Here is a 25,380-nt window from a genome sequence, read left to right on the forward strand (position 1 = left end):
GCAATCAGTCAAACCGAAAACACAGTGGCCGCTTTTTATTTTTTCGAATGTCTCAAATGTACCCTTGTCCAGCGCGGTAGTATCCGGGCGGGCATCCACAGAGGTAGCCCCCGTCTGTGTTAGAGCAGCCAAACTTGCACGGGTTGTGGCTGGTGGAGCACTCGTTGATGTCTGTGCAGCCTCCGGTGGACTGCTCGTAGTTGAAGCCGGTGGGACAGAGGCAGCGGAAGCTCCCCAGGGTGTTGTGGCATGACGCTCCCCCACAGATCTGGCTGTTCAGACACTCATTCTCATCTGGGTCACAGGAAGTTGGTGGGAAGCAAACAAACATGGGGGGGGGGAGGTCATTCCAGTGAAAGGACACAAACAATGCTGGGAAAATCTGTTCTAAATCTCGTCAATATGTAGAGAGACCTAAACTAGAAACAGGGGCCTGGCTAGTGGTGGAAAATCTCGTGATTCAGTTTTGGTTTTATTATTTCTATCTGGGGCAACAATTTTTAGCTTAATGAGTTGTTTTAGAATATTATTTTGTCAACGTTTAAATAGGTGAATGACAATGTATTTTAAAGCGCTTTGGGTCGTCTGGACTAGATAAAGTGATATACACTTACAGGTCATTTACTATTTAAGTCATAAAAGATTTTAAGCAAAAATAACAAGAAGGCAGTAAGAAATGTTTTTACATTTCTCGTGACACTGAACACATTTGAACAGCTCATTCTTAAAACGCAGCCTCTGTTTGATATTTTAGCAACTACATCATCCTGTGTCACAAAAGGTTTTTATGTTGCCATTTAAAAAAAAACAAAAAAAAAACAGTGCTCACCAACACACTGGTTCCACTGGTAGTGCTGCAGGTAACCTTGGGGACAGCTGCACCTGTATCCACCCACTAGGTTCTGACAGCCATGCTGACACCTGTGGTTTCCGTCGCACTCGTCCATGTCTGCCAGAGACCAGCACAAATCACCATGACTGTAAGTGTTTCATTTCTGTTACCAGTCCATCGATTGCTCTTTTGTTTTTCAGACCTTCGCAGCTCTGTCCACTGGGATCTAATGAGTATCCCCGCTGGCAGTCACAATTGAAGCTACCCGGAGAGTTCTGGCAGACCCCGTTGGAACCGCACAGATTTGGGTCAGTTGAACATTCGTTGTTGTCTGTGCAGAGGGAAGAGGAGGTTCAGGCAGGGGAGCGAACGGGAAGATGATTGTGACCTGGATTTACAGCTGAAACCATGCGCTGTGTTCACTGTTTAAAAAGACACTAAATCCTTTTTTTTCTCCTTTCTGTCTGATATGAATTCAGATAAAACTTTTACAGTTTTATGTATGCAATGCTAGTGTAGGTATTGCCTGGATTCAATATCCACATGACTAAAAGTGTGAATTCATACTTTCATTCATTCAACTGGTGTATTTAACTAAATATGGCATCACAAAGAAAAACATTATGCAGAAATATTGAAGCAACAGATCAAGACATCTGTCAGTAAGTTCAATATTGGACACAGATGTGTCTTCCAAATGGACATTTACCCTAAGGACAATTGGTCCATGTTTTGGACTGGCCATTATAAACTCCAGATCCCAATTCCATAGAAAATTAGTGGGCAGAACTGAAGAGGTGCGTGTGAATAAGGCGGCCAATAAACCTGATTTAGTTACATCAGTTCTCTCAGTAGGAATGGACAAGAATCCAATAAACTAGGGTTAGATGGTTGTGGACGAAGACTCAAAACATCTGACACAAGCCATATAATCTGAAGGTTGATTCTACAAAATGCTAGGGAAATGTATGTAAAATTCTGGATTTGAAGACAGTCCAAACAAATTGTTTCACTTATCATTTTAGCATTTAGAAAATAGGATAAATATGGTAACACGTACCATATTTACTTGTTTCATATGTATTAGGCTGTATGTAGCCTAATAGAGCATATGAAAATATCTGGTTTTATCTTAAAATATGCTTATAAATCAGTACGGAATATGTATTTCAAGAAGGTGATCAACATGAATACTTCGGCAAACTAAGGTCCACAGAATATTATGTGAAATTCAGTCAGTTCTTGGCATGAAGCCTCAATAAAACTGACCAGGTTCTAATATTGTTCTGAAGATGGAAAAGTTTTAAATAATTTTGGTATCGGGTAAAGATCACGTCATTTTTTTGTGTCTGCATAGGTATAACACAAGAATTGAAATATAACATGCTTTCTTCGTTACAGTTCTGGATCTGATCAATTTGACGGTGTGAAAATTCCATCCATCCATCCATCCATCCATCCATCCATCTTCTTCCGCTTATCCGAGGTCGGGTCGCGGGGGTAGCAGCTTCAGAAGGGAGGCCCAGACTTCCCTCTCCCCAGCCACTTCTTCTAGCTCCTCCGGGGGAATCCCGAGGCGTTCCCAGGCCAGCCGAGAGACATAGTCCCTCCAGCGTGTCCTGGGTCTTCCCCGGGGCCTCCTCCCGGTGGGACGTGCCCGGAACACCTCACCAGGGAGGCGTCCAGGAGGCATCCTGACCAGATGCCCGAGCCACCTCAACTGGCTCCTCTCGATGTGAAGGAGCAGCGGCTCTACTCTGAGTCCCTCCCGGATGACTGAGCTTCTCACCCTATCTCTAAGGGAGAGCCCAGCCACCCTACGGAGAAAACCCATTTCGGCCGCTTGTATCCGCGATCTCGTTCTTTCGGTCATGACCCAAAGCTCATGACCATAGATGAGGGTGGGAACGTAGATCGACCGGTAAATCGAGAGCTTCGCTTTTTGGCTCAGCTCTCTCTTCACCACGACGGACCGGTACAGCGCCCGCTTGACAGCAGACGCTGCGCCAATCCGCCTGTCGATCTCCCGCTCCCTTCTTCCCCCATTCGTGAACAAGATCCCGAGATACTTAAACTCCTCCACTTGGGGCAGGACACCCCCCCTGACCCGGAGAAGGCACTCTACCCTTTTCCGGCTCAAGACCATGGCCTCGGATTTGGAGGCACTGATCCCCATCCCGGCCGCTTCACACTCGGCTGCGAACCGCTCCATCAATGCTAATATAAGGTTGCAAAGAAACAATATTTTTTTAGACTTTTGATAAAAAAAATTTCTAATTGAACCTGAATGCTTTGTTTTATTCAACGGGCTTAACAATTTTCAGTTGAATGAACAAACATTTGAACACATGAGTCAAAAGAGCAATCTCAATGTTTTAACAGCTGGTCGAGATTTCAGAGGTGTCCACTGAAGAGCTTTCACATGAAAGACCCTTTTGGTTCTTAAGGTTGCAATTCTATCAAGAAATAATTTTTATTATTCATGTCACACCCATATTTTTCTAACCTCATTACTTGTACATTCTCAGACCTCAACATCTTCTATGAGGCCTTGTTGAGGTCATTCCTGATGTCCCAACTGAGGGTTCCCTGTGCTAGTTTTGATATGAGGTAATGCAAGCTGCTACATACTCAGAGTAAAAAAAAAAGTTATAGATATATATTTTTTTCTACACAACACAGAAGGGCCGTACAAGAAAAGGGTAGTAGCAAGATGGCGGACCTTGACGCCCTTCAAGTGCTACTTCTTTGTTTAAAAAGGTAGGAAAATCCTGCATTTTCCATCTGTTGAACCAGCTCAGCATATAGCTTCTCATTCTGGGTGCTTGACTTGGGTTTATTCTGAAACACTGGACAAGCCCAGAATATAACCAACTGGTGGACTTCCTGAGCAGACCATGTTTTCCACAGTGATTGTTGTTTCTTTGTGTAGAGTTAAACCGGCCCATGAGTGATGCAGCAGTGATGTCATGGCTTGCGCTGAAAACGATGGTTGAACCAGATTTGGCACTCAAGAATCTCATTCTTCCATTGAAAACACAGGACACTGGTTCAGAATCACATTCGGGAACTGGCTCGAGCTTTGGACTGTGCTGGTGGAAAACCCTGTCATTGGTTTGATCTTGGTCTTTGTTTCGTCTCACTCAAAATCTTGGTCTGGTCTTAGTCTCAAGTTAGACCAAGACCAGGAAATACAGTGACACTGAACTACCTTTAGTTAAGGTTTTCATTGCCATGTTACAAACAAAGACATGCATATTATTAAAATGCAGGTGGATGATGAGGTAATACTTACCAATGCAGGCAGTGTGGTGCTGGGTGAAGCCAGGGGGACACTTGCACGAGAAGCCGCCAATGGTGTTAACACACAGGAACTGACAATTATGCTGTTTGGTTGAGCACTCATCCAGATCTGAAAGTGTGAGGTTCAACAGGATGAAGCATTTGCTTTTCAAGATAATTCAAAACTGCTCAGATGTTGAACTAATGTGCTTAAGATACAGTGAAAAGACTTGCACGCTCCTTTCTGAACTAAATCGCTGTGCTTGTACAGCTTTTGGCCTACAAATGAACTGCAAAGGCAGCAGACACCGGACACACAGAGGGATACTGCTGAGGGGGGAGGACTAAAGCTTCAGTAAATAAAGATGAAAGAGGCCCTCAAAAAGGGACAGCATGAATACACTTGTTTAGACTTGTGAAAAAGCTCGATAAACAGAGACACAGGCGGATGCACTGCATCACAGTTCCTGAACACACACATGCACACCCACTACAGCTGCTCTAACCTGGAAGCTAAATCATGGAAGGGTTCTTTGAATATTTCGGGGTTGTGTTTCACTGTACGTGCATTCATGTTTTATGTATCACCTCTGCAGCTCTTTCCGTCTTCCTGCAGGGCGTATCCTCGGGGGCAGGAGCAGAGGTAGCCTCCCTCTGTGTTCTTACAGATGAAGTTACAAGGCTTAGGTGCCTGTATGCACTCATCCACATCTAAACCGTGAGCAAAAAAAACAGAGTAAAACAAAAAGGCAGAAGAGTTTGAATGCTGCCGCTAGCAACCCCATAATGGGGCATATGGAGACCGGCAGATCTGGGTTGGGAGAACTTCACCAACAGAGTTTCAACTCTTCACTGGACAGCAGAAACAAGAACAAGAGGAAGGAACGGAGTGTGTAAGGATTAAACAATTGGAGTGCAGGTCATGCTTACCCACGCACTGTGTGCCAGTGATGTCAGTGGTGTATCCAGGTTTGCAGACGCAGTTGTAGGAGCCCAAAGTGTTGAGGCACCGACCGTTCTTGCAAAGGTTTCCCATCACACGACACTCATCAATGTCTGGAAGGAAACAAGAAAGGTTTACCCCACAGAAGTTTATGAAGCTCAGATATGGGAGTAATGTGCAAAACTCTTGAATTTGGAATACCTCTGCCATCAGTGGTGAACCCAGGTCCAAGTGGACACATCTTCTTGTACTGGGTGGTGGCAGGCAGGGGGCAGAGCTCACAGGTGGTTCCCCAGCCTCTACCTCCATCGCAGCAGCACTCCGACTTGGTCACCAGGTTCCTGTTACTAGAACTCATCTGACACAGCGTGGTCAGAACTTCGGTGAAACAGAAGCCTTCGCGGTTATCTGAACAAGGAGAGAGGCAAGGAGGACGGAAACATGAGGGAGAGACCAGCAGAGCCTGTGGAAAGCAGACGATACCACCCAGACGGGACCTGACTTCACACGCCAGACATAGATAGATAACCCACACGCCTCTATCACTGCTGTCTGTGAGGAGAAAGATAGCTACACAGACATGAGATTTAAAATGTCCCTCAGGAGCTTTTCTCACCAAGCTTAACATGGTACAGCTGCCCAGACGTGCATATTCAGACAAGGTAGGAGAGCTTTTCCTTGTCTCTGTCTGGATAGAAGCAGACAGAGGAAAAAAGGCCCCACTGACCACGAAGACAGCATAGCCATTTCAAGAACACTCAACGATGTAACAAGTAAGAGCAGCGTCTCTGTCTGAGCATCGTCCAAACAATGAAGTGAAACTCCAATTAAATTAAGACAATGAGGGTTAACAAGGCATGCACAGTGGATTAACAACTACATACCGATACATTCTGTCTGTGTGGGGTTAGCAACGAATCCTTGGTCACATCTGCAGCGGTAGCTTCCAACCGTGTTCTCACAGCGGCCGTTCTTACAGATTCCTGGTTTAGCCGAACACTCATTGAGGTCTAAGACAAAAACCACAACAAAAGGCAGAAATTATGTGTTGGTGCTGTGTTGTCACGTTTACTTAATTTAGTGTGCTAAGATAAGATTTTTATTATTATTATTCCAGGTTCTGGGGGTAAAGCTGTCACAACACACTGCACTGCCAAAGAAAGTCTTTAGTGTTCTTTCAATATGCTTGGATTAGATCAGACTTCCATAAAAGTTACAGTTGACCCACTGTTCCTGTATTTCGCTTTATCTCCTTTCTTAATGAGTCATCTCAAAAGCTATTGCTGCATTTATCATTGTTTTCCTTTCACATCGGGAGTACTCACCGGCTCAGTTTTTGACGGCACTATCGCTGACATTAGCTACAGTATGTGTTCTCTTTTTTTTTCTAAAGGAAGTACTTCTGGTGAATCACTTTATTCTTTGTTTATTCTGCCTTCTCAAACCTATGGCTTCTCCTACTGAGCCTAAACTTTTCTTCTTGTTAAAAGGGAGTGGTTCCTCTCCACAGTGACGATGTGAATGCAAAGAACTGGAATGAATTGGATAGATTTCGACTGAAATTTGACCAAACAAAACAAGATATAAATTGGAAGCTCTTTGACATTGGATTGATCTGAATGGGAGCTTTTTAAATAAACTGAAAAGAATTGAAGTGAACAACGAACATATGTTGTTTTTTTCTGTTAAATGTTTGGGCAGGTGTGTAGAGATATTTCTCTTAAGATTTTGTTTTCAAGTTCTTGTAATCTGGTCGCCAATCTTTGTAAGAGTAAATTTAGTTGAACAGTCCCAAAGAGACAGGATTATGTTAAAAACTGCACATATGTTTATTTTTTATCCATGTCCGAAACTAGAAAATCATGATAATGTCAGTGAAAGCAAAGCCAGAGCCGTGTAATATTTACCCATGCATCCATCTCCATTAGGCGGCCGCGTGTATCCTGGTGCACAGATGCACATGTATGTACCAATCAGATTCTTGCAAGTCATTCCTCTGCTGGAACAGTCATCTATACCATCTTCACACTCGTTTTGGTCTGGAAAGTCAGACAACAAGGTTAGTCAGAAGAAGAAGCAGAGTGTTTTTATAGGAACTTTATCAGTGGCCTTACTAAGATAATCCTCAACATACTCCAACTCTGAGGTCTTCTGCATCAGCAGGCATGAAGTTGCAGATTTAACAATCTGTTTGAAGTTTTACTCTAAACAGTGATGTTACGATTGCTGATGGGCTCCTCCTGTTTCAGTGCTTCTCTACAAATACATCTGTTGCTATGGTACCTAAGCTATTTTAGAGAGTGGAAGTATAAACAGGGACTTGACTGGTTGCAGTTGTCAGACTGTTTTAAGTTCATCCCAGACAGAGATTCACTGAGGATCTCGCTTAGATAACAAGTTATGCAACTTTATAGGTGGGGCCGCTATGTCTGAGGGGCACAGAAAGTTTCCGACCAACACTACATGACCTAGTAAATAGACCACATACGAAAAAAACGGTGAGACTGAGTGGTTTCATTGAGGCACCTTTACACATCCTCCTGTCCTCGCGCAGGACGTAACCAGTGGGACATTTGCACTCGTAGGAGCCGATCACGTTAACACAGCGGAACGCACACAGCAGAGGATTCTGGGAACACTCGTTGATGTCTAAGGAATCAAGAAAAAGTCAATTGTCAAGACTGTGGGACAGAGGATGGACTTTCAGGAGCCAACTCTCATACCTTCACAGGTCATCATCGGCCCGGGCTCGAAGCCGTCATCGCACGCACACTCAAACCCGCCGACGACGTTAGTACACGTGCCGTTGCCGCATGGATTTCCGATTTCGCACTCGTTTGTATCTGCATCAAAGGGAGTTGATTAAACCTTGGCTTACAGGAACGAGGGAATGAGACAAGTAAATAAGATTGGGTTACATGCCGACACTGTGAAACCAAATAAACTTACCTTCACATGTGACTCCGCTGATATCAAGGCTGTATCCCATTGGACATTCACAGCGGAAGGATCCGTCTGTGTTGATGCACTGACCGTTAATGCATGGGTCGTTGAGGCATTCGTCGATATCTGGAATTAAAATGAATAAATAAATCAGCACAACTTCATCACATGCAAGAAATATAGAGCAGATGAAACGCTTTTGTTTAGATTATGGTCATAAACCTTTAGGGCTATCATCTGGTCCCCGCTTATATCCCTCGTTAGGACACAGAACACGATAGGCATCTGCGAATAAGAAATAGGAAAAGTCACAAATTAAAGATAATATCTGTGCCATTTTCCAACATTTGTATGCTTTGCTGATTTTGTATGTGTGTCAGGAAGGATATTCACCCTCATCTTTCCTGGGGCAGATCTCACAGGGACTTCCCCATCCTTGGCCAGGCATGAAAGTGCAGCAGCATTCCGCCTTGGTTGTGTTCAGAGCCTTCGGTGCCAGGCAGCGTCCATTTTCAAACTTGGTGTAGCAGTAGTTCACACGGATATCTGAGGGTCAAAACCCACAAAAGAGAACAAATGTAGCAGACAGAAAGGAAGTCTACTGATTCTGCTTTACAAAGTTCTACAGGAATTTAGAAAAACATTTGTTTCATAAATTTATGGGAGTTCGTTCCTAAATGTAAAGCTATCTCATACCACATCTGAAGTTTTAGGTATTAGAAGATAAAAACAACATATTATGGCTCCATCTGGTCCTTGAACCAGTTAAATGCAGCTTGCACACATTATGTAGCTGTTTTTTTTTATAAATATGTCAGTGAAATATATGTAACTTATGTGTGAAACAATAAGAGTGTGGTGACAAACCAGGAGGGAGGAGGAGGGGAGACCATTGTTTTTCAGAGAAGCTGTTAAACTTACGGGGAGGTGGACCTTTTTTTCCCCCCACAATCACTGAAACAGACAGAAATCTCCATCTAACCCATCACCTTCTTCATAAGCCCTCCAAAAACATCATTTGTTTCAGATTCAAAGGCGATCTCTAAAACAAGAGGAGGCTGACGGGGACAGAAAGCCAGTGAATACATTGGTCCAGCTTTACTGTCGATTCTTCACTTCTTTGCATCACTTCTTTTTTTTTTCCCAAACTACTAATACCCGTGAGCAATTTGTACAGGTAAATGCAAATTTTTCATTTCTGAAACACTGCATTGGTTGGATTAATGCAAACTTCTCAGTATGTAAATTCTTTGCAAGACAGTCAAAAGTGAGCTGGGAAACTTTTCCTAGATAGAGGAAGCAGCAATGGATGAGCTAATGCTGCCATCAACCAGGCGAACTTTAACTAAAATAAATTGAATTTTATTTCAAGTTGAATTGAAGTGGATGTATTTAGAGCAGAGCATTTTACACTTCATAAGAATACTTCATAATGCTCCAGATTAAATTTTTTTTATTCTAACTACAAAAAAAGAACTTTTTTGAGACTTCTTGGTCTCACCCAGTGCCCCATTTCAGCAAGAACTTCAACTGGGTCCGAATCGGACCATGTAGTTTGAATGAATTGTACTAAACTGGATTGATCCAAACAGAATTTGGACTGAACTGAATTCAACACGACTGGATACGACACAGATGGATAAAGTGTGTTGAGGTGACATTTGTTGTCAATTACCACTCTATAAATAAACTGAGCTGAGTTTAATTCGGAAAACTTCTGTTAGGTCTTAGAAGTATGGTAATAGTCATGCTGCGGGGACCAAACAGAAGGCCATTGTTTAACTGTGTACACCGAACATTCAATTGAAGCCCTAATGATAATGGTCTTGTTTTTCTCATAACGTGTATTAAAAGAAGTTAGTGTTTTTCCTTAATAAATCAAATATGTTTTAATTTTTTCCCCCTCAAGAACATAAACTGCACAATTCCATGCACAGAGTTGTGTGTTTTTCTTGTTCCTCTTTGACTAAGCAGCGACTTTCTTGTAATGAGAAGCACATGGCAGTGCCCTCCTGCAATCTCTGGCCTTCACTGAACTCAACACAAATAAGCTTTCTTCACACACACGCACACACACCCCCACGCCCGTGCGCATGCACACACACACACACCTGGCTCAGAGGCAAAGACCACAAACATGAACACCTGGTGCTGTGAGAAAAATGTTCAATAGTGTCATGTTTCTTTTCGCCATAGCCGTGATTTTTCAGCCATTCCTTTGGGGAGACTGATGGAGCTTTATGACGATGTGGCAAACAAAAATGTCGACAAGACAGTTTTGTAAAAAAAAATCAGAAGCAAGAACAACCTCTTAAAGAGTAAAAATAAATAAAAAGCTCAAAATGAGGTTTTGAAATAAACGAGAGCTTGGAAAAACCTTGACTAGAAGTAAATGAAAACATATTAAACACAGTCAGTAAAAGTTGAGCACATACCAGTTTGTTTGACATCAGAGATGGTGACGTACTACCTAATTTTCTTCTTTACAAACTGAATATATGGAGATAAATAACAGTGAGGATGACTGACTCTTAAAAATGAAAATCTGAGGAAATAAAAAAGGATTTCACCATCTTTTCCAGAAGAAAATAGTTTTGAGCATGCCACTTGAAATGTCAACATATTCGTTTTCCCCTAGTCTAAATGCAGAGATTGACATATTTACACAAATTAAAATCACAAGAATATTTCATGCACAGCTGTGGTTGAAGTTCACTGAAGTGGAGCTAACCCCATTAGAACACTGGTTCAGGAAAAACATTTTAAAAAAAGACCTCAGAAAATTAAGTATATGATATAAAATTTACCATAAACTTTATAAATCTCTGTGATCTTAGCAAATGCCTCCCTGTCGTTATTAACAGAAACACATTTTCTCTGACAGCCAGACTTAGGCTTCAAATTTTAGCACTTTCTAAAACCGTAGAGAGAAGTGGAACGCAAGCTGTAAACTGATGAAGTCATCACTTCAGTGTTTGGAGAGGGAACTCCCTTATAGAGAACTCAGCACAACCCCACCCAGCCTAAGAGCGCACACCAAGTATGTGTAAAGGCACACACACACACACACACACGCATGCCCACACACACCCCTGCATGCATGCAAGTGAGGAAATGGAAAATTGATCTGCTCAGAGCCACCCTTGGTCTGGTCGAGGCTGAGGCAGCAGAACCAGCTGGAACAGAGTAAGCTGTCATGAAACAGCCAGAAAACTTTACTTCATCTCTCTGCTGAGAGCTTCCCAACCTTGTCCCGTGAAGCAGATGCATGCAGTAGCATCACAGTTTCTCTTTTCATCCACTTGCGCTCACCTAAGCATCTGCGTCCCGACGCAGAGAGCTGGAAACCCTCGGGGCACTCGCAGGTGAAGCTTCCCTCGAAGTTGGTGCATTTTCCAAACATGCAGTTCTCAGGAGTCTGGACGCACTCATCAATGTCTGACAAAGGATTAGGAATGTCATCAGCCACAGTGCTTAGAAAGTAAAACTTTGAAAACACATTTGGATTACATTTATTTAGGAATGATTCGATGTCACAAACATTTGTAGGATTGAAATTGGCAAAATCAACAGCTAAATATGTATTGATATTATTTTATTCTACTATTGTTTTCTTTGTGTTTTCATTCTTTTATTTATTTTCTCCATACTGGCAATTTGGTTTGCATTTATTCACTTTTTAACTGTTTTGCTGAGACCATGTTTATTTGTAATATGATTACATATTACAACCAACAAAATGGTGTTTGTTTGCAGATTTAGTCAAAAGAAGTTAAATAAAAAATTAAATGCTTTATATATATATGTATATACTGTATATATATAAACTCCTGGTGCTGCAGAGAAGTCATTGCAGTTCTTCCCCGCTTTCAAGAACAAGGCAAGAAGCAGGAATGCGTTTGGGTCTGCTGAATATCCATTCATCAGAGCCACTGCATAAACAATACATGTGTTCTGGCTCAGGTCTACTCAAAGGGGACATTTTCACTGGTAAGCAGAATTGGTCTAAGATCAAATTTGTTCATGTGAAAATTATCGCTTTGTATGTGTGGGCGTGGATGCGTGTGTGTATGCTTTTTTATACTACGCAGATTCCTGCTGTTATTTGTGTTCAAGGTCCCTATAGCTTCCTGTACCTTCACATGTTTCCTCGTGGAGATAGTAGCCAGGTGGGCAAATACACCTGTAGCTGCCGTCCATATTGTGACAAGTTCCCAGCCCACAAGTCCTGGGATTCACTGCACATTCATTGATGTCTGGGAAAAAAGCAAGATATTTCAAAGAGAAATAAGTAAAACTAACGAAAGCTGCGTTTAGTAACACAAGAAAAAGATAAAGGTTATTACCTGTACAGAGTCTGCCGTCTGATGTGATCTCATAGCCGTCGTTGCACACACAAAAGAAGCTTCCCACCGAGTTCAAGCACTGCCCGTTTCGACACAAGCCCCTCTGCGTGGAGCACTCATCGATGTCTGATCAAAACACAGGGACGTGTCAGAGAATGCACCGACTCTGAGCTTTTCTGTTATCCTCGCTAAAGTGACCGGCAGCGCCCACCTATGCAGTCGCCGTTGTGCGAGTTCTGAAAGCCGATGTAGCACAGGCAGTTGTAGGAGCCCACCGTGTTCTTACAGGTCCCGTTGCCACAGGGCTGCCTCTCGCACTCGTCCATGTCTGACAAGGTTTGATCACAAACAACATTTACGTTTCTCACTTCAATGAAGACAAAACCTGAACAACAAGCGCAAAAGAGGAAGAAAAATAAAATATAGAAGGACGTACCGACACACATCGACCGATCGGCAGTTGTTTTGTAGCCGTTGGGGCAGAGGCACCGGTAGCTTCCCAGCGTGTCGATGCACTGACCAGGATTACATATGCCGGGGTTCTCCACGCACTCATTACGATCTGAAGACAGAGAAAGACAATTGTCAACACTGGGGTAAACTGAGGGGCATTTTTGAAAAAAATAAAATCAAATAAAAAAATTGAATAAATCAGCTTTCATTTTTTATTGTCTGTATTATGTCTTAGACCTTGAAATAAATTCAGCCTTTAATACATTACTATATTCTGACCCATGAACATTTATTCTTTTACCAAAATAATGAGAGCTTACATGAAAGGCATCCTTAATAAATCCTATAAATTAAATCTAAACTTAATAAACCTTGATTAATTTAATCAAGGTTGATTTTTAAGTGTGTTGAGTACTTTTTAAATAGTAATCTATGACTTCCTGTTTCCCAGGGCAGTTAGCCACTTTTTAAAATGGAGAGGATAAGAGAACATACCATTTAAGAAATGTCAGATTTATATTTATTGTTAGAAAATATCAGTGAAAAAACACTTAAATGTTTCCATATATATAGTCAGAACAACATTCAAGGTTATGTTTATGCAAATTTGCTAAAATTCACAAAAATTTTTTTACACAAAGCCATTTTTATAATTGATGCTGATAAATGTGACAAAAAGGAAACGGAAGAGGAAGTCAAAGTTGATAAAAGTCAATTAAAAGAACAGTTTTTAATATCAGTTTTTTTTTTTTTTTGCTCTATGCAAATTCAATTATTGGCATAATTGCAACATAAATACACTCCAAATCTGTTGGAAGGCAATCCGACCCTGAAAGCTTTTTATCACGAGTCTGTTTTGTTCTTGGGAACTGCATGAAAAGCAGGAAGCAAAACAGGATGTTGATTTAACATTTCCTTATCGCCCTGACAGAAACATGTTTCAGATATGCTGAAGCACATGTTCAACAGCTCAACACATGCTTCGCATTCTCTCCTCGTTAGTATCAAGAACACCATGAAAAACTCCTGCTCGGCCCCAAATGTCGCCGAGCTTCCTCTGCTGCTTCAACTCCGGCTTATCACGTGAAGGAAAATAAAGTTGAACTTTCTCATAAGTGAGGAAGACTAGACAATTTTTTTAGAAATAAATGTGTCCCTATCTCACTGAGGAAATATATTTTTTGGCTCTTTCGGCTGAGGAAGGATATAAAGGAAAGGAGTAGAGATAGGCATGTTCTGCTGTTTCTGGGGTTAAATATCACTGTCACAATGCTCTGATTTGACGTCGGATAAAAATAATGTTTCAACCGTGAGCGGGACAAACGTGTTCAAAAGGTTAAAGCCTCAGCTGTATCTAGAGCATGCATTCCTCGTCTCCGACCTTTGTTTTATTCCTGGGCAGAGCTTCAAACTGCAGGCTCTCGTCCTTGCTTTTTGTTTGTGAAGCGGTTCTTCATACGCTCGAGCAAATCACAGCCGAGTGTGAAGCGGATGAGTCAGTTCTTTCAAGTCTGAGGGCACAGTCAGAAAATGGGCCGCTCCCAGTGGGTCAGCAGGCTGTCTCCGCTTCAAGTGGACGAGATTAGATACCATGGTGTCTCGCTCTCAACCTCCCTCCAATCAGAGCTTACCTTTCCTCACAAATGTCTTACTTTGCCAATCCCAATACTTTTCTTCACCACTTAGCTTCTTCTCACTCCATTTAATGCATAAATACTATCGTACAGCAGCTTATTTCCTAGAATATTTGCACATTTTAGCCTTTAATTCCATGTATAATTTAATTTGTATGTTATTTTCTGAAGATTTCCCAATGCAACCTGTTTCCTGACTGTGGTTCTGATCCGTGTATGGACCAGTTGACTCAGTTGATCAGATGACATAACTCAAAGCAGCCCCCTGCTGAGAGTGAATGCTTAAGGGAGTCATGTAACCACATGACCTTGACTTAAAGTAGAGTGAAAACATCCTTTTACGCTTGTTTTTAAAGTGGGTCCATAGTGACACAGGTTTGAAATGTCCCATGGCAAATGGCTGCTGCAAAAGTCTGATATTTCCCCACCAAAACGGCAAAAGTACAAACATTTGAAGCAGATCATCTAAATTTCATATTGTGATTCAAGATACTCTGACACAGTAGTCATCAAAAAACTTCATAAGTATCAAGCCTTTTTCTCTTAGAGTCTGAAATTCTAGCATCACAGCAACCCAGTTGGCGGTTTTAGTGTTGCGTCCACTCTAAAGGCACCTGAAGTGTCCATCCTTACCCAGACACTGTCCGGTGGAGGTGAAGCGGTATCCGGCTTTACATTCGCAGCGGTAACTTCCAGGCATGTTCAAGCAATCTGCGTTCTGCTGGCACACGGGTCCGTTCTGGCACTCATCAATATCTGGCATCCGTAAAGACAGCATGTTCACACAGATCAGACTTCAGTCGACCTGAATTAGTCAGTCTCCTTTGTCTAGACAGAATTTCTAAGAATGTCTTTGATCAACGTGTGAGTGTGGACATCACCTTCACAAATCAGCAACTTGTCGTTGTAGACAAAGCCAACGGGACACTCGCATCTGAAGCTGCCTATCATGTTGATACACACTCCGTTCTCACACACACCTGGGATTTCCCTGCACTCGTCGATATCTATGGAATGACAACAACGCAGAGGATAATTTTAAAAACTTGTTTTCCATAAACAAGCAGTAGGATTGTAAAATCTTACCAATAACCCGTCCGGTAGTGATGTCGATGTAATATCCTGGCCTCTCACTGCCGCAGAGGATGGCAAACTCATCTAAGTGTACATAAATCATGAATTAACTAGGGAAAGATTATGTTTATACCAAAAGAACAGACGCAGGCATCGAATCTCACCGGTGCTGGGCACAGGGCACTGTTCACACGGTCTATTCCAAGCACGGCCGATGTTGTAGGAGCAGCAGCACATCTTTTTCGTCATGTTGAAGGTCAGCTCTCCATCACAGGTCCTGTTGTCTGAGTAAAAGTTCCTGTAGCAATAGCTCTTCCTCATGTCTTTGTGCGTATACGGAGAAATAAAAACAGCCAAATGTGAGTTTGGCACCAAAGGTCCGAGACATTTTTCCTGCTCCTGTGAAGCATTCAGACTCACCCATGCAATTGTGGCCGCCGTTGACCTGCATGTAGTCAGTGGGGCAGATGCAGGTGTAGTTGCCGATGGTGTTGTAGCACTGACCGGGGCCGCAGATTCCCGGTTGTTCGCACTCGTTGATATCTTCATCCGGAAACAGAGAGGAAATGTTATTGTATGTGTCTGGTTTGCACTTGCTGAAACACATAAATAACAACCAGTAAATATTTCTATTATTTACTTGTTGATAAAACTCTGCAGCAGAAACTCCGATGTAAGTTGCAAAAAAGTTTTCAAGATTATTTCGATTTAAGTTTTAAGGAACATGCTATTTGATATGCTTAGAGACAGATTTTGGGTTTGATACATTAAAAGAACAGAAAAGTGCTTCACCGGTGCAAAATGGGTATTTTTGTAAAATAAATTTAGCAGCAAGGGACAAACAGAACTATATATTTTGCAGCAAAACTTTCTAAGTTTTCCATTAAACGGAATTTAAATTTGTTCTCTACCTCTTCTGGATGCAGATGTGCATAATTTGGATGGGAACAAGATTTAAATACACAATTCCAAAACAATAGGTTTGAACTGAATTTTTATGAGCGCATTCACTGAATGGTTACAAAATACTAGCATTTTTTTGTCCTTAGGTTTATAAATTTTTTTATGTGTGAAAATATTTAGAAGCAACCAAACAGGGGGAAAAAAAAATCTTAAAATCCTTCAAAACTAGGAAGAAAACGTCTGAAATGACGTCCAGATGCCGTTAAAGTCTTCATATTAACTAATTAAACTGGTGGCTCTTTGCAGTAAGAATTTATAATCTACATTTAAAATTTAATCCAGACATACACACAAAATACCAGTTTTGCAAATGTGATGTCATTTCCTTTAAGGTAAAAGTGGAGAAACTACCTGACAGCAATGCTAATAATTCAAACTGAATACGACTGGATGCTAATCATAGTCACTAACAATGTTTAGCACAAGTTATTTCCGCATCAACATTAATGCAGTCACTTTACTTGCAGGAAAACAAAAGAAGCGATTTTTTCTTTTTCTTAAGAATGAACGGATGTGGTGTCCTCATTCGCTCTTAATGGTCCAGCAAACAAACATGTGCACATAAAAATGTCACCAGCCGTGCGATTGTCCTACCCACAGGTTCCTCCTTTCCCCTCTGGTCCCATTATTGTTTTCTAAACACCCTTTTTATTTAGATTTTCCATTCCTCCCATTTTCTATCATCTTTGGCCTGTCTTTCAGAAACCGAGTCCACCTCCCTGAAGAGAGGGCTGACCACATCAGATTCTCACCCCTCCTCTGAAAGCTATGAACTCAGCTGCTTCATCCTCTTGGCCAAGCATTGCTGGGATAGCAGACAGGAACCAGAACAGAGAAGTTCTGGGATAGACTCAGGAGCAATGGTCCAATATTTTTATTTTCTTGTTTACTCTCCATAATGACCTCAATTTTCTCACGAAAGCATCCTAGGGCAATTGATTGAGAGGGATAGGTTCCCTGTGTGTGTGCGTACGGGGTGCGTGTTTGTGTGTGTGTTCCTTATGAGTGTGTGTACATGTGTAATACCTTCGCAGACTCTGGTTTCAAGGTTCAGGGCAAAGCCTCTTGGACATTCGCACTGGAAACTACCAAATGTGTTGATGCACCGTCCTCCCTGGCACAGGCCAGGAAGTTCTAGACATTCATTGATGTCTGCAGAGGAGGGGAAAAAAACAACAACAAAATATCAGTGGCACCGTGTTTGGCTGTGGGCTTGTAGTTAAATGACAGCATGTGTTTGTCTGACCTTCCAAGATGACTGTGACAGGGTTTGGTCTGAAGCCTTCTCCTCCAGGACACAGTGTCTTGTACTCAGCTGTAACATGTAATACCAAATCACAATAAACATCAGCCACACAACAACCAAACACCAGTAAAGTTTGCCGCATTCCAGGATCTGCAGGGAACAGTTGCCTGAAACTAGGTCACATAAAAGATGCTCGTTTTTTTTCTTCTAATCAGACGTCTGAGATCTGCCAGTGAATATCGGAGTCTGTTGGACTGGACACTTCTCAGAGATAACTGTCTGTTCTTGTCCCAGCAGCCGGCGTATCCTCAAGCTGAAAGGGATGAGTCATTGCCTGCATTGTTTTGAACCATCTGGTGGTAATTTCTATGTTAGCAGGACAAAGCTGTCTCATCTTTACCAGCAGCAACAATTACAGCGAACCTTCATTGCACGGCATGAAAATAGCTAACTTGCACTGAGGAGAAATTTACATTTGTGTTAAACTCTGGAGTTACTACTGGAAATGATAAATAAAAAGGGGAGGAATTGACTGCACTGTTGGCTGAATGGATATAAAACAACATTTTGAATTACTAGTTTCCCTAGTAACCATAATCCTAAACCTTTGGGAGTAACACAAAACTTTTAAAAAAGAACTAACTTGATAAAAAAAAAAACCTGAAGCCATAATATATCTTTATCTTTTTTAAATTTTTCTATCTTTTCAATATCTTATAGAAAAATTATGATAGAACTTTGACATAACTCTTAAGAAATTAAATATGATATAACTCTTAAGATTCAATAGTGGGAGTGTTTTTTTGTATGTGTTATTCCTCTTCCAGATCCCTCTATCTTTTCTCTTTAAGTCTATGTAGCAAAGTGTGAACTCACTTGAATTTCCAAGTGGGCATAATTCACATGGACTCCCCCAGCCGTGGCCTTCGGAGCAGCAGCACGACGCCTTAGAAACCCCAACGCCAATCTCATTGGAGCAGTCCAAACTCTCGGATGAATCTCCACGGAAACGCACATCCCGATAACAGCTTCCGGTACGAGTGTCTGTCCACACACACACACACACACATATACAGTATATATGTATGGGGATTTTTCCGGATTTTTCTCCTTGCTAGTCTAACAATAAACATCCCCGACTGGTTGAGATGATGCGTTGAGTCTCACCTACGCAGCCCGCCCGAGTGGGGTTCAGCTGAAAGTCGGGTGGGCAGTTACAGATGTAGCTTCCAGGGATATTGACACAGATTCCACTCAGACAAATAGCTGGATCTGCACATTCATTGATGTCTGAGAGAAAAACAAAGAGAAGCTGGTGAAATTCCCCATTTCCTCAGCTCAGTTATGGTTCCCTGCTCAATGTGTCTTGCCTGTGCAGTTGCCTCCACCCCTGTCCAGCTCATATCCAAGGTTGCACTGACATCTGAACAGTCCTGGGATATTTTGGCAGCGTCCATTGACACAGATGTCATCAAAGCTGCATTCATCTATGTCTGTGGGAAAGACAGAGAGAGAGAGATGGACTCAGCAGTTTACTCAAGGTTAATGCATACCCTTTAAAAGCTTCAGATTGTGTCACTTATTTAATATCTTTTATGCTGGTGTACTGAAAAAATGAGTGAAATTGATGTAAAGTGAGGATTTAATTTTATTAGACATACAAGTACTGACATGTTGGTTTGGTGTGTGTGTTGCATTTGATGCACTCCTGTCCTGAAAAGTGTGTGTGTATTGAAATCAACAGTGGGATTCACAGTGTTCCCCTGCATCATGACCAGGTAGTTCACTTTTCATTGAAATCTCTGTCTTTTTTTTTTACATTATTTACATTATATGCTAAATATTAGCCAATGTAATTCAAAAATAGGTCATCCTGTCAGACTTGCTCTTATTTTAAAGCCTTAAACATATTGAGGTATAAGTGAAATCTCTGATTGGTCGTTATTGGACATTACTGTGAAATTTGGGTCACAAACTAGTCTAATTTGTCGCACTAAAACACTACATCTGTGTAAAACTTTCTATGTAAATGGTGTGTGAGAGCTAGGGGGCTAGTAAAGCAATGTGAAGATTTTCAAAAATCTGAAAAAATACCGTCAATATTAAAACATTAGAAGAAAAAAAACACAGAAAATATACTTTTGACTTTTATAAGACACTTGCATTGTTTTAGACAGCAGATCGAGTTTGAAATTCAGCAAAAAAAATTATATATATACATATATATATATATAAGTATAATTAATGGTAAACAGACATTGAAGTTTGATATCAGTTACTCCTTTGGCACTTTACATGATAAACAAATTACTAAAAGTGAGAAAACATCTTTCACAGTTCATCGATAAGTTATGACACTTAACTTTTCAGTGACCAAAGCGATCATTTCTCAGTACTGACTGGAATGCTGGAACACCAAATCATCAGCCATATTTCAAAACATAGTGAGGCAAGTTTCACTTGTGTCATTCCCAAGTAAACAACTAAAGCCACTTTAATGCTAAGCACATTGCAAACTTCTTGTATCCAAAACTGTGTTTTATGAGTCACATTTGAAAGCCCCGTTCTCGTTGGACTGTCTGTTTCTCTAAACGGGAAAACAAGCAGCCATTCACAGGAGTGAACACAGGACATTTTTAACACTTGCAACAAATATGGCCAGAAATTCAGAGGTTCTGGAACCAGAACGTCCATATTTAGCGGCGCCTTACCCCCGCAGGCCTTCCCATCCGGAGTGGTGATGAATCCCATGTCACACTCGCAGCGGAAACCTCCGGGGAGATTTAGACAGTGGCCGTTTTCACACAGGTTGCCGTTGTCTGCACACTCGTCGCTGTCTGCAGAGGTGAGCAGACGGACTTTATCGCAATTGGGCTTTTAAAAAAAAAAAAAAATTGATGTAACTTGTGTTTGTTTGGTTTGCTTGTGTGACCTGAGCAGTGGAATCCATCTCCTGAGAAGCCTTCCTTGCACGCACAGCGGTACGAGCCCATGGTGTTGAGGCAGTCGGCGTTGTTGCTGCACTTGTGTGTCCCATTTGAACACTCATCCAAATCTAATGCAAAACACAGAACAACCATGAAAAAAACCTCATATTTTCAGCATTTCCTTTAAACTTGTCCATGTCTTTGATCCTTTTTATTCTATACTAATTATATTGGTAAATCACAAAAAAACACAAAAGTGTTTAGAGTCTCCTTGTTGAAGTAAAAATACCAAATGAGTTTAATCAGCAAATGCTCCATCCTGCATGCGCACATAGCATGGAGCATTTGTGTGTGGATGGATGGATGGATGGATGGATGGTTCATTTATTTTAGGCTTTTTAAAATTGGTTTTCATTTGCATTTGAATAACTGTGGAGAACTGGGCCATAAATAAAAGCTTCAAGCTTTACTGACCTTTATCTAGGAAGAAAACAAATGCTAGAAGGATCACAGTGCAGATTATTTTTAATCTTCTGTTTCTTTTCCCACATACTGTAGTTAATAAATAGCTACTTCCATTTAAAAACTCAAATTCAAATTTTAGATTTCGTACAGACATATTTCAAGTGATTATTTCTGTTAATCTTGAGGATTATGACTTACAGCTAACAGAAACCCAATCATTAGTTTCTTATTAGACAGGACCAACTTGGATTTTTTTGTCTTTCTGCTTTTGCTCCAGGGACGTTGATTTCCAAAAGAATGCATTGTGTACTTCCATGTGAAAAGATGACACTGGGCCACTGAAACGCAGTCCATTTTTCTGATGTTGTCTCTGATTGAAGAGTGGCGTAGTTCGAGGGATGCAGTAGCTGTAGTGAATGCCTTGGTAGGTCTGTATGTGGTATCTACCGAGGCTGGTGTCTGTGGCTTGTGAATCTCCTACAAACTAGTAAAGAGGCTTTGCATCACAATCAAGACTGTTATTACACATGTTTTTCAACTGCATGTTTTCCTTCCAATTAACTTTCCACTAATGTGCTTGTGTGCAGCACAACCAGCTTCTTCAGCAGTGAAGTTTTCTGTCCCCGTGGAAGGTATCACTGACCTGAAGTCATCAGTCTTCTGCCATAATATGTCCACATCACTGCTGTGTTGAAAGTCTTTTCATTCAGTTTAATGTAATGATCAAATTTTCTGATAAAACAGAATTTTGGTTTTCATTACCTGTAGCCCATAATCATCAAAATTAGCACAAATAAAACTACATAATTTGCGTTTTACTGTTGAGTTTGTCAGATTTTTTTGTGGTACTTTGATTTGTCAAGATACAATTGCAAATATAAGACATTTTTAAAAAGGACCATATCCACACCTCTGCCTATTTCATTCAATTACCTGTGCATTTGAGGCCATTGCCAATCCAACCTGGCGCACAGTTGCATTTGAAGCTGCCCGCTGTATTGGTGCAGGACGCATGCCGGTCGCAGTTGTGGGCTCCAATCTCGCATTCGTTGATATCTGATGAGAAATAAAAAAAATTCCAAGTAAAGAAAAAAAAATTAAAAAAAGAAAAAAACAGGCTCTGATGGTCCGCTGATTTGAGTCTGCTTTGCTTTTTTGCTGGAGTTTTTGGCACGGTGACCAAAGTTGATGCTTGGCTTGCACTGCATAAAGAGACAGGCGACAGATCTAAATGTTCCCGGCTCGCTAGTTTGGTCTGATGAGAGCTGCATTTCAGGCCACAAAGACATTGTGGCGTTCTCTTGATCTCCGATACTAACAGCCATCCTATGAGGATTTAATGAGCTGGAAATTGATTGTTGAAGCGTGGCAAGAGAGAAATAAAGAGATACATGTGGAAGAACAGCGCCCTGAGGCAACAGTCTGTCTGCTTCCTCTGAACTGGTATTACTGAGGGTATAAGGATTTTTTGCTTTACTTATAAACTCTGCGCTGCTTAAATTACTTTTTATAACGTTGATGTTCTGTTTTTCTCAACATTCCAGATGTTCTACATAGAAACAAAATTTTTCCGAGGCACAATTTCTTTGAAAGTGTGATGTAAAGATGTTCATGTCAATGCGAAACCTTCACTTGACGTGTGGGAGCCCTGGATTCTAATAAACAAGTGACAGTACATAACGGGAACAATTACTTTTGACTACTATTAAATTGCGCCCTTCCTATAAAGCTCTGCACATCCTGTAGAGTAGAGCTAATAAAGACCTCACTGCAGCAGCTGGTGGTGATATAATGAATGGAGTGCGTAACTCTTGCCTCTCAGGGAACTCTCGGAGGAATACCTAAATACCACAGTGGAAAAAAAGATCCTATTTACGGCCACAACACACAATAACGACTTCTAATCTGAGCCCCAAACGACCTCCTGACACTTGAACCGACACAATACCTGGCCTTGAGAATAAGGAAGCAGCGCGACTGCGTGTCCCCCGCATATCAAAAGCGAGCCATGCTGTGAACTCAGTCAAGATGTTGGCGATTTAACAGCCAGAGAGACGCGTTCCCCTCTCCGCGTGTCGGTCTCTGAGAGGGTAGTAATTCAGAAACACTGTCAATTAAAGATTATGCCGCTTCTGGTTTACATTCTTCCTGAGGACAGGGTACGGTATATTTACACTACATTTGATCATGGAGTTAATATGAGGGCTGGCAGCAAGCGAATCTCCCTGGATTACAGATGGAATTAATGATCGTTTCCCCACCGAGGCTTTGATGACAGAGAGAGCACAGCAGACGCACAGACACGCGAGAGGAAAAAGCAAAGTGCAACTCAGAAATTGCTGCATGTGAAGAGTGCGTCAACAGTTGTAGTTAAATCTGGAGCCTGCCTTTCTGTGTATTAAATGCAGTTGATACAGATGTTTGCTAAGTTTGAAACTCATGCCTTTTAAGTAAGCTCGCCCACACCTTGTCCAAACTTTAGAAGAAACATAACCACAACACAACAGTGCTGAAGTTTGATGTCTCTGCTATGGAGCAAAACAGGGGAAAGCTTTAACCACCAGCTGGGCCAAATCTGGGTCTTCAATAACCTTTACACAAATCAACGTGCCGGTAGGAGGCATGTTCCACAAAGAGTAGCAGACTTTGTCAAATTGTCCATCAGACATCTTGCCTCGCTGAGAGGAATTGGAGTCGTAATTCTCCAGACTGGGGATGAAATTCCAAACGGGTGATTCAGACCCAAACGCTCTGCTGAGACACCAGCTTTCTCAGCACAAGGAGAATTCTATATGGATGTTTTAATGGGATTAGAAACGAGCCAGAGTGTTTGTGTGTCTGTGTTTGGAAGCACTCGTCATTGAGAGTAAGTGGGGCAGGCCGCGTCCAAATTCTGACAAACGAGTTTATTTGTGTCTTAAGTGAGACCTGCTGCTGCTGCTCATTGGCTCATTTTAAAGACAAAGCCAGAAAAAAATCACTGACCAAACTTACAACTAGCTTTTAATCACAAACTAAGTGGTGTTATAAATCAGACCTAATTCTCGTTGGACGCTAAGTAGCTCCAAACTAGCAAACTGTCGAAGCAGCCGGACGGACTTTGTATTTATGTGTTCTGGAGCCGTTACAGGTGATTACGTGCCGGTGAGGCGTTCCAACAATCACGTAATGTTTAACCGACCTTAATGAAAGACCAACCCAGGAATAAACAAAGGTGCAATATGATGCATGCATCTGATGCAAGATAGTGATCTCACTGCTCCTGCTGCTGTTACAGAGGGCGCCTGAGTGCGTTAACTCGCGTGTGTTTATCTGCGTGTTTCTCATCAAGTCAGACAGAAGCTTTCAGAGGGGAATTGGTGATGTTGGCGGCACTTCTGCTAACTCTCCTAGCGTTCTGCCCCGTCTTTCCTAGGTTCTTTCCTTCCCACAGGGCGACAGAAAAACGCAATGCTCGTGATTAAAAGCAAGAGAATGCAAGTTTATGCAAGAGTATGCAAGTTTATCTGTCTCTTGTGTACAAGAGACAGATAAACAGTGAAAAAATCAAGCTGCTCTGCCTTCTTCCAGTGCTCCCAGAGTCAGAGTGAGGATCTTAGCACTGTTAATAACCTTTGTGTATGCGCTGCTCACACCCTCCCCATTTCGCTCTGCTAAGCTACAGCTTCTCCCCGTCAGCAGAGCTCAGCCTAGTTAACATGGACAAACACTTTTCCTGGAACGGTAAGCTGTTTATCCGTCGTTCGCACATTAACAATAAACTAGGTTGATTGACAGCGCTAAGCCCTTCCTCCCGACTCTGATTGGTTGTTTTTGATGGGCAGCGGTGCATTTCTGCAGACCACAATAATAGCTCAGGGAGGAGTTGGAGGAGCTTGATTTTTTCACAGATTATTGTCTGTTTCATGCCATTGTGACACGGCATGGTGATATTTTTAACAATCATCAAAAATCTTTTCTTATTTGTTTTTTGTTTTTTTAGAAAAGTTACACAACACAACTTTAACAAGCAGCAGACCTCTGCTCACACGCAAACATCCTTTTCACCTCCATCCCCGATTTCCCGGCGGAAGGGTGTGCAGTCCTACATGCTTACACTCACCTGTGCAACCCGTGGTTCCCTTGCGGACAGAGTATCCCAGGTCGCAATGACAAATGAACGACCCCTTAGTGTTCTCGCAGTTTCCACTCAAACAGATGTTGGGGTTCAGCTCGCACTCATCCACATCTAGATGGAGACAGGAAGGAGAATTGCAGGAAAACAATCAGGCA

At 41.7% G+C, this 25,380-nt stretch overlaps 1 protein-coding gene across 1 annotated transcript in view; it reads right to left on the reverse strand.

Moving 5' to 3' along the window:
- The window catches only part of fbn1 (fibrillin 1), a 68,651-nt gene that overhangs the window by 3,342 nt on the left and 39,929 nt on the right, over positions 1 to 25,380 (reverse strand). The window contains exons 32-64 of the mRNA XM_032560027.1: positions 25,211 to 25,336; positions 22,042 to 22,164; positions 20,649 to 20,771; positions 20,428 to 20,553; positions 19,087 to 19,209; positions 18,884 to 19,006; positions 18,593 to 18,760; positions 17,717 to 17,785; positions 17,497 to 17,622; positions 15,928 to 16,050; positions 15,672 to 15,830; positions 15,520 to 15,591; positions 15,315 to 15,440; positions 15,067 to 15,189; positions 12,783 to 12,908; positions 12,558 to 12,674; positions 12,347 to 12,472; positions 12,137 to 12,256; positions 11,313 to 11,438; positions 8,394 to 8,546; positions 8,223 to 8,285; positions 8,007 to 8,126; positions 7,781 to 7,900; positions 7,584 to 7,706; positions 6,965 to 7,096; positions 5,942 to 6,067; positions 5,259 to 5,465; positions 5,045 to 5,170; positions 4,703 to 4,825; positions 4,128 to 4,244; positions 1,035 to 1,163; positions 830 to 949; positions 63 to 294 (exon numbers count right to left, since the gene is read on the reverse strand). Of these exons, the coding sequence (XP_032415918.1) occupies positions 63 to 294; positions 830 to 949; positions 1,035 to 1,163; positions 4,128 to 4,244; positions 4,703 to 4,825; positions 5,045 to 5,170; positions 5,259 to 5,465; positions 5,942 to 6,067; positions 6,965 to 7,096; positions 7,584 to 7,706; positions 7,781 to 7,900; positions 8,007 to 8,126; positions 8,223 to 8,285; positions 8,394 to 8,546; positions 11,313 to 11,438; positions 12,137 to 12,256; positions 12,347 to 12,472; positions 12,558 to 12,674; positions 12,783 to 12,908; positions 15,067 to 15,189; positions 15,315 to 15,440; positions 15,520 to 15,591; positions 15,672 to 15,830; positions 15,928 to 16,050; positions 17,497 to 17,622; positions 17,717 to 17,785; positions 18,593 to 18,760; positions 18,884 to 19,006; positions 19,087 to 19,209; positions 20,428 to 20,553; positions 20,649 to 20,771; positions 22,042 to 22,164; positions 25,211 to 25,336 (4,216 nt within the window). The remainder of the gene's footprint in view (positions 1 to 62; positions 295 to 829; positions 950 to 1,034; positions 1,164 to 4,127; positions 4,245 to 4,702; positions 4,826 to 5,044; positions 5,171 to 5,258; positions 5,466 to 5,941; positions 6,068 to 6,964; positions 7,097 to 7,583; positions 7,707 to 7,780; positions 7,901 to 8,006; positions 8,127 to 8,222; positions 8,286 to 8,393; positions 8,547 to 11,312; positions 11,439 to 12,136; positions 12,257 to 12,346; positions 12,473 to 12,557; positions 12,675 to 12,782; positions 12,909 to 15,066; positions 15,190 to 15,314; positions 15,441 to 15,519; positions 15,592 to 15,671; positions 15,831 to 15,927; positions 16,051 to 17,496; positions 17,623 to 17,716; positions 17,786 to 18,592; positions 18,761 to 18,883; positions 19,007 to 19,086; positions 19,210 to 20,427; positions 20,554 to 20,648; positions 20,772 to 22,041; positions 22,165 to 25,210; positions 25,337 to 25,380) is intronic.

This window comes from Xiphophorus hellerii, chromosome 4 (assembly GCF_003331165.1).
Source record: "Xiphophorus hellerii strain 12219 chromosome 4, Xiphophorus_hellerii-4.1, whole genome shotgun sequence".
Classification (NCBI taxonomy): domain Eukaryota; kingdom Metazoa; phylum Chordata; class Actinopteri; order Cyprinodontiformes; family Poeciliidae; genus Xiphophorus; species Xiphophorus hellerii.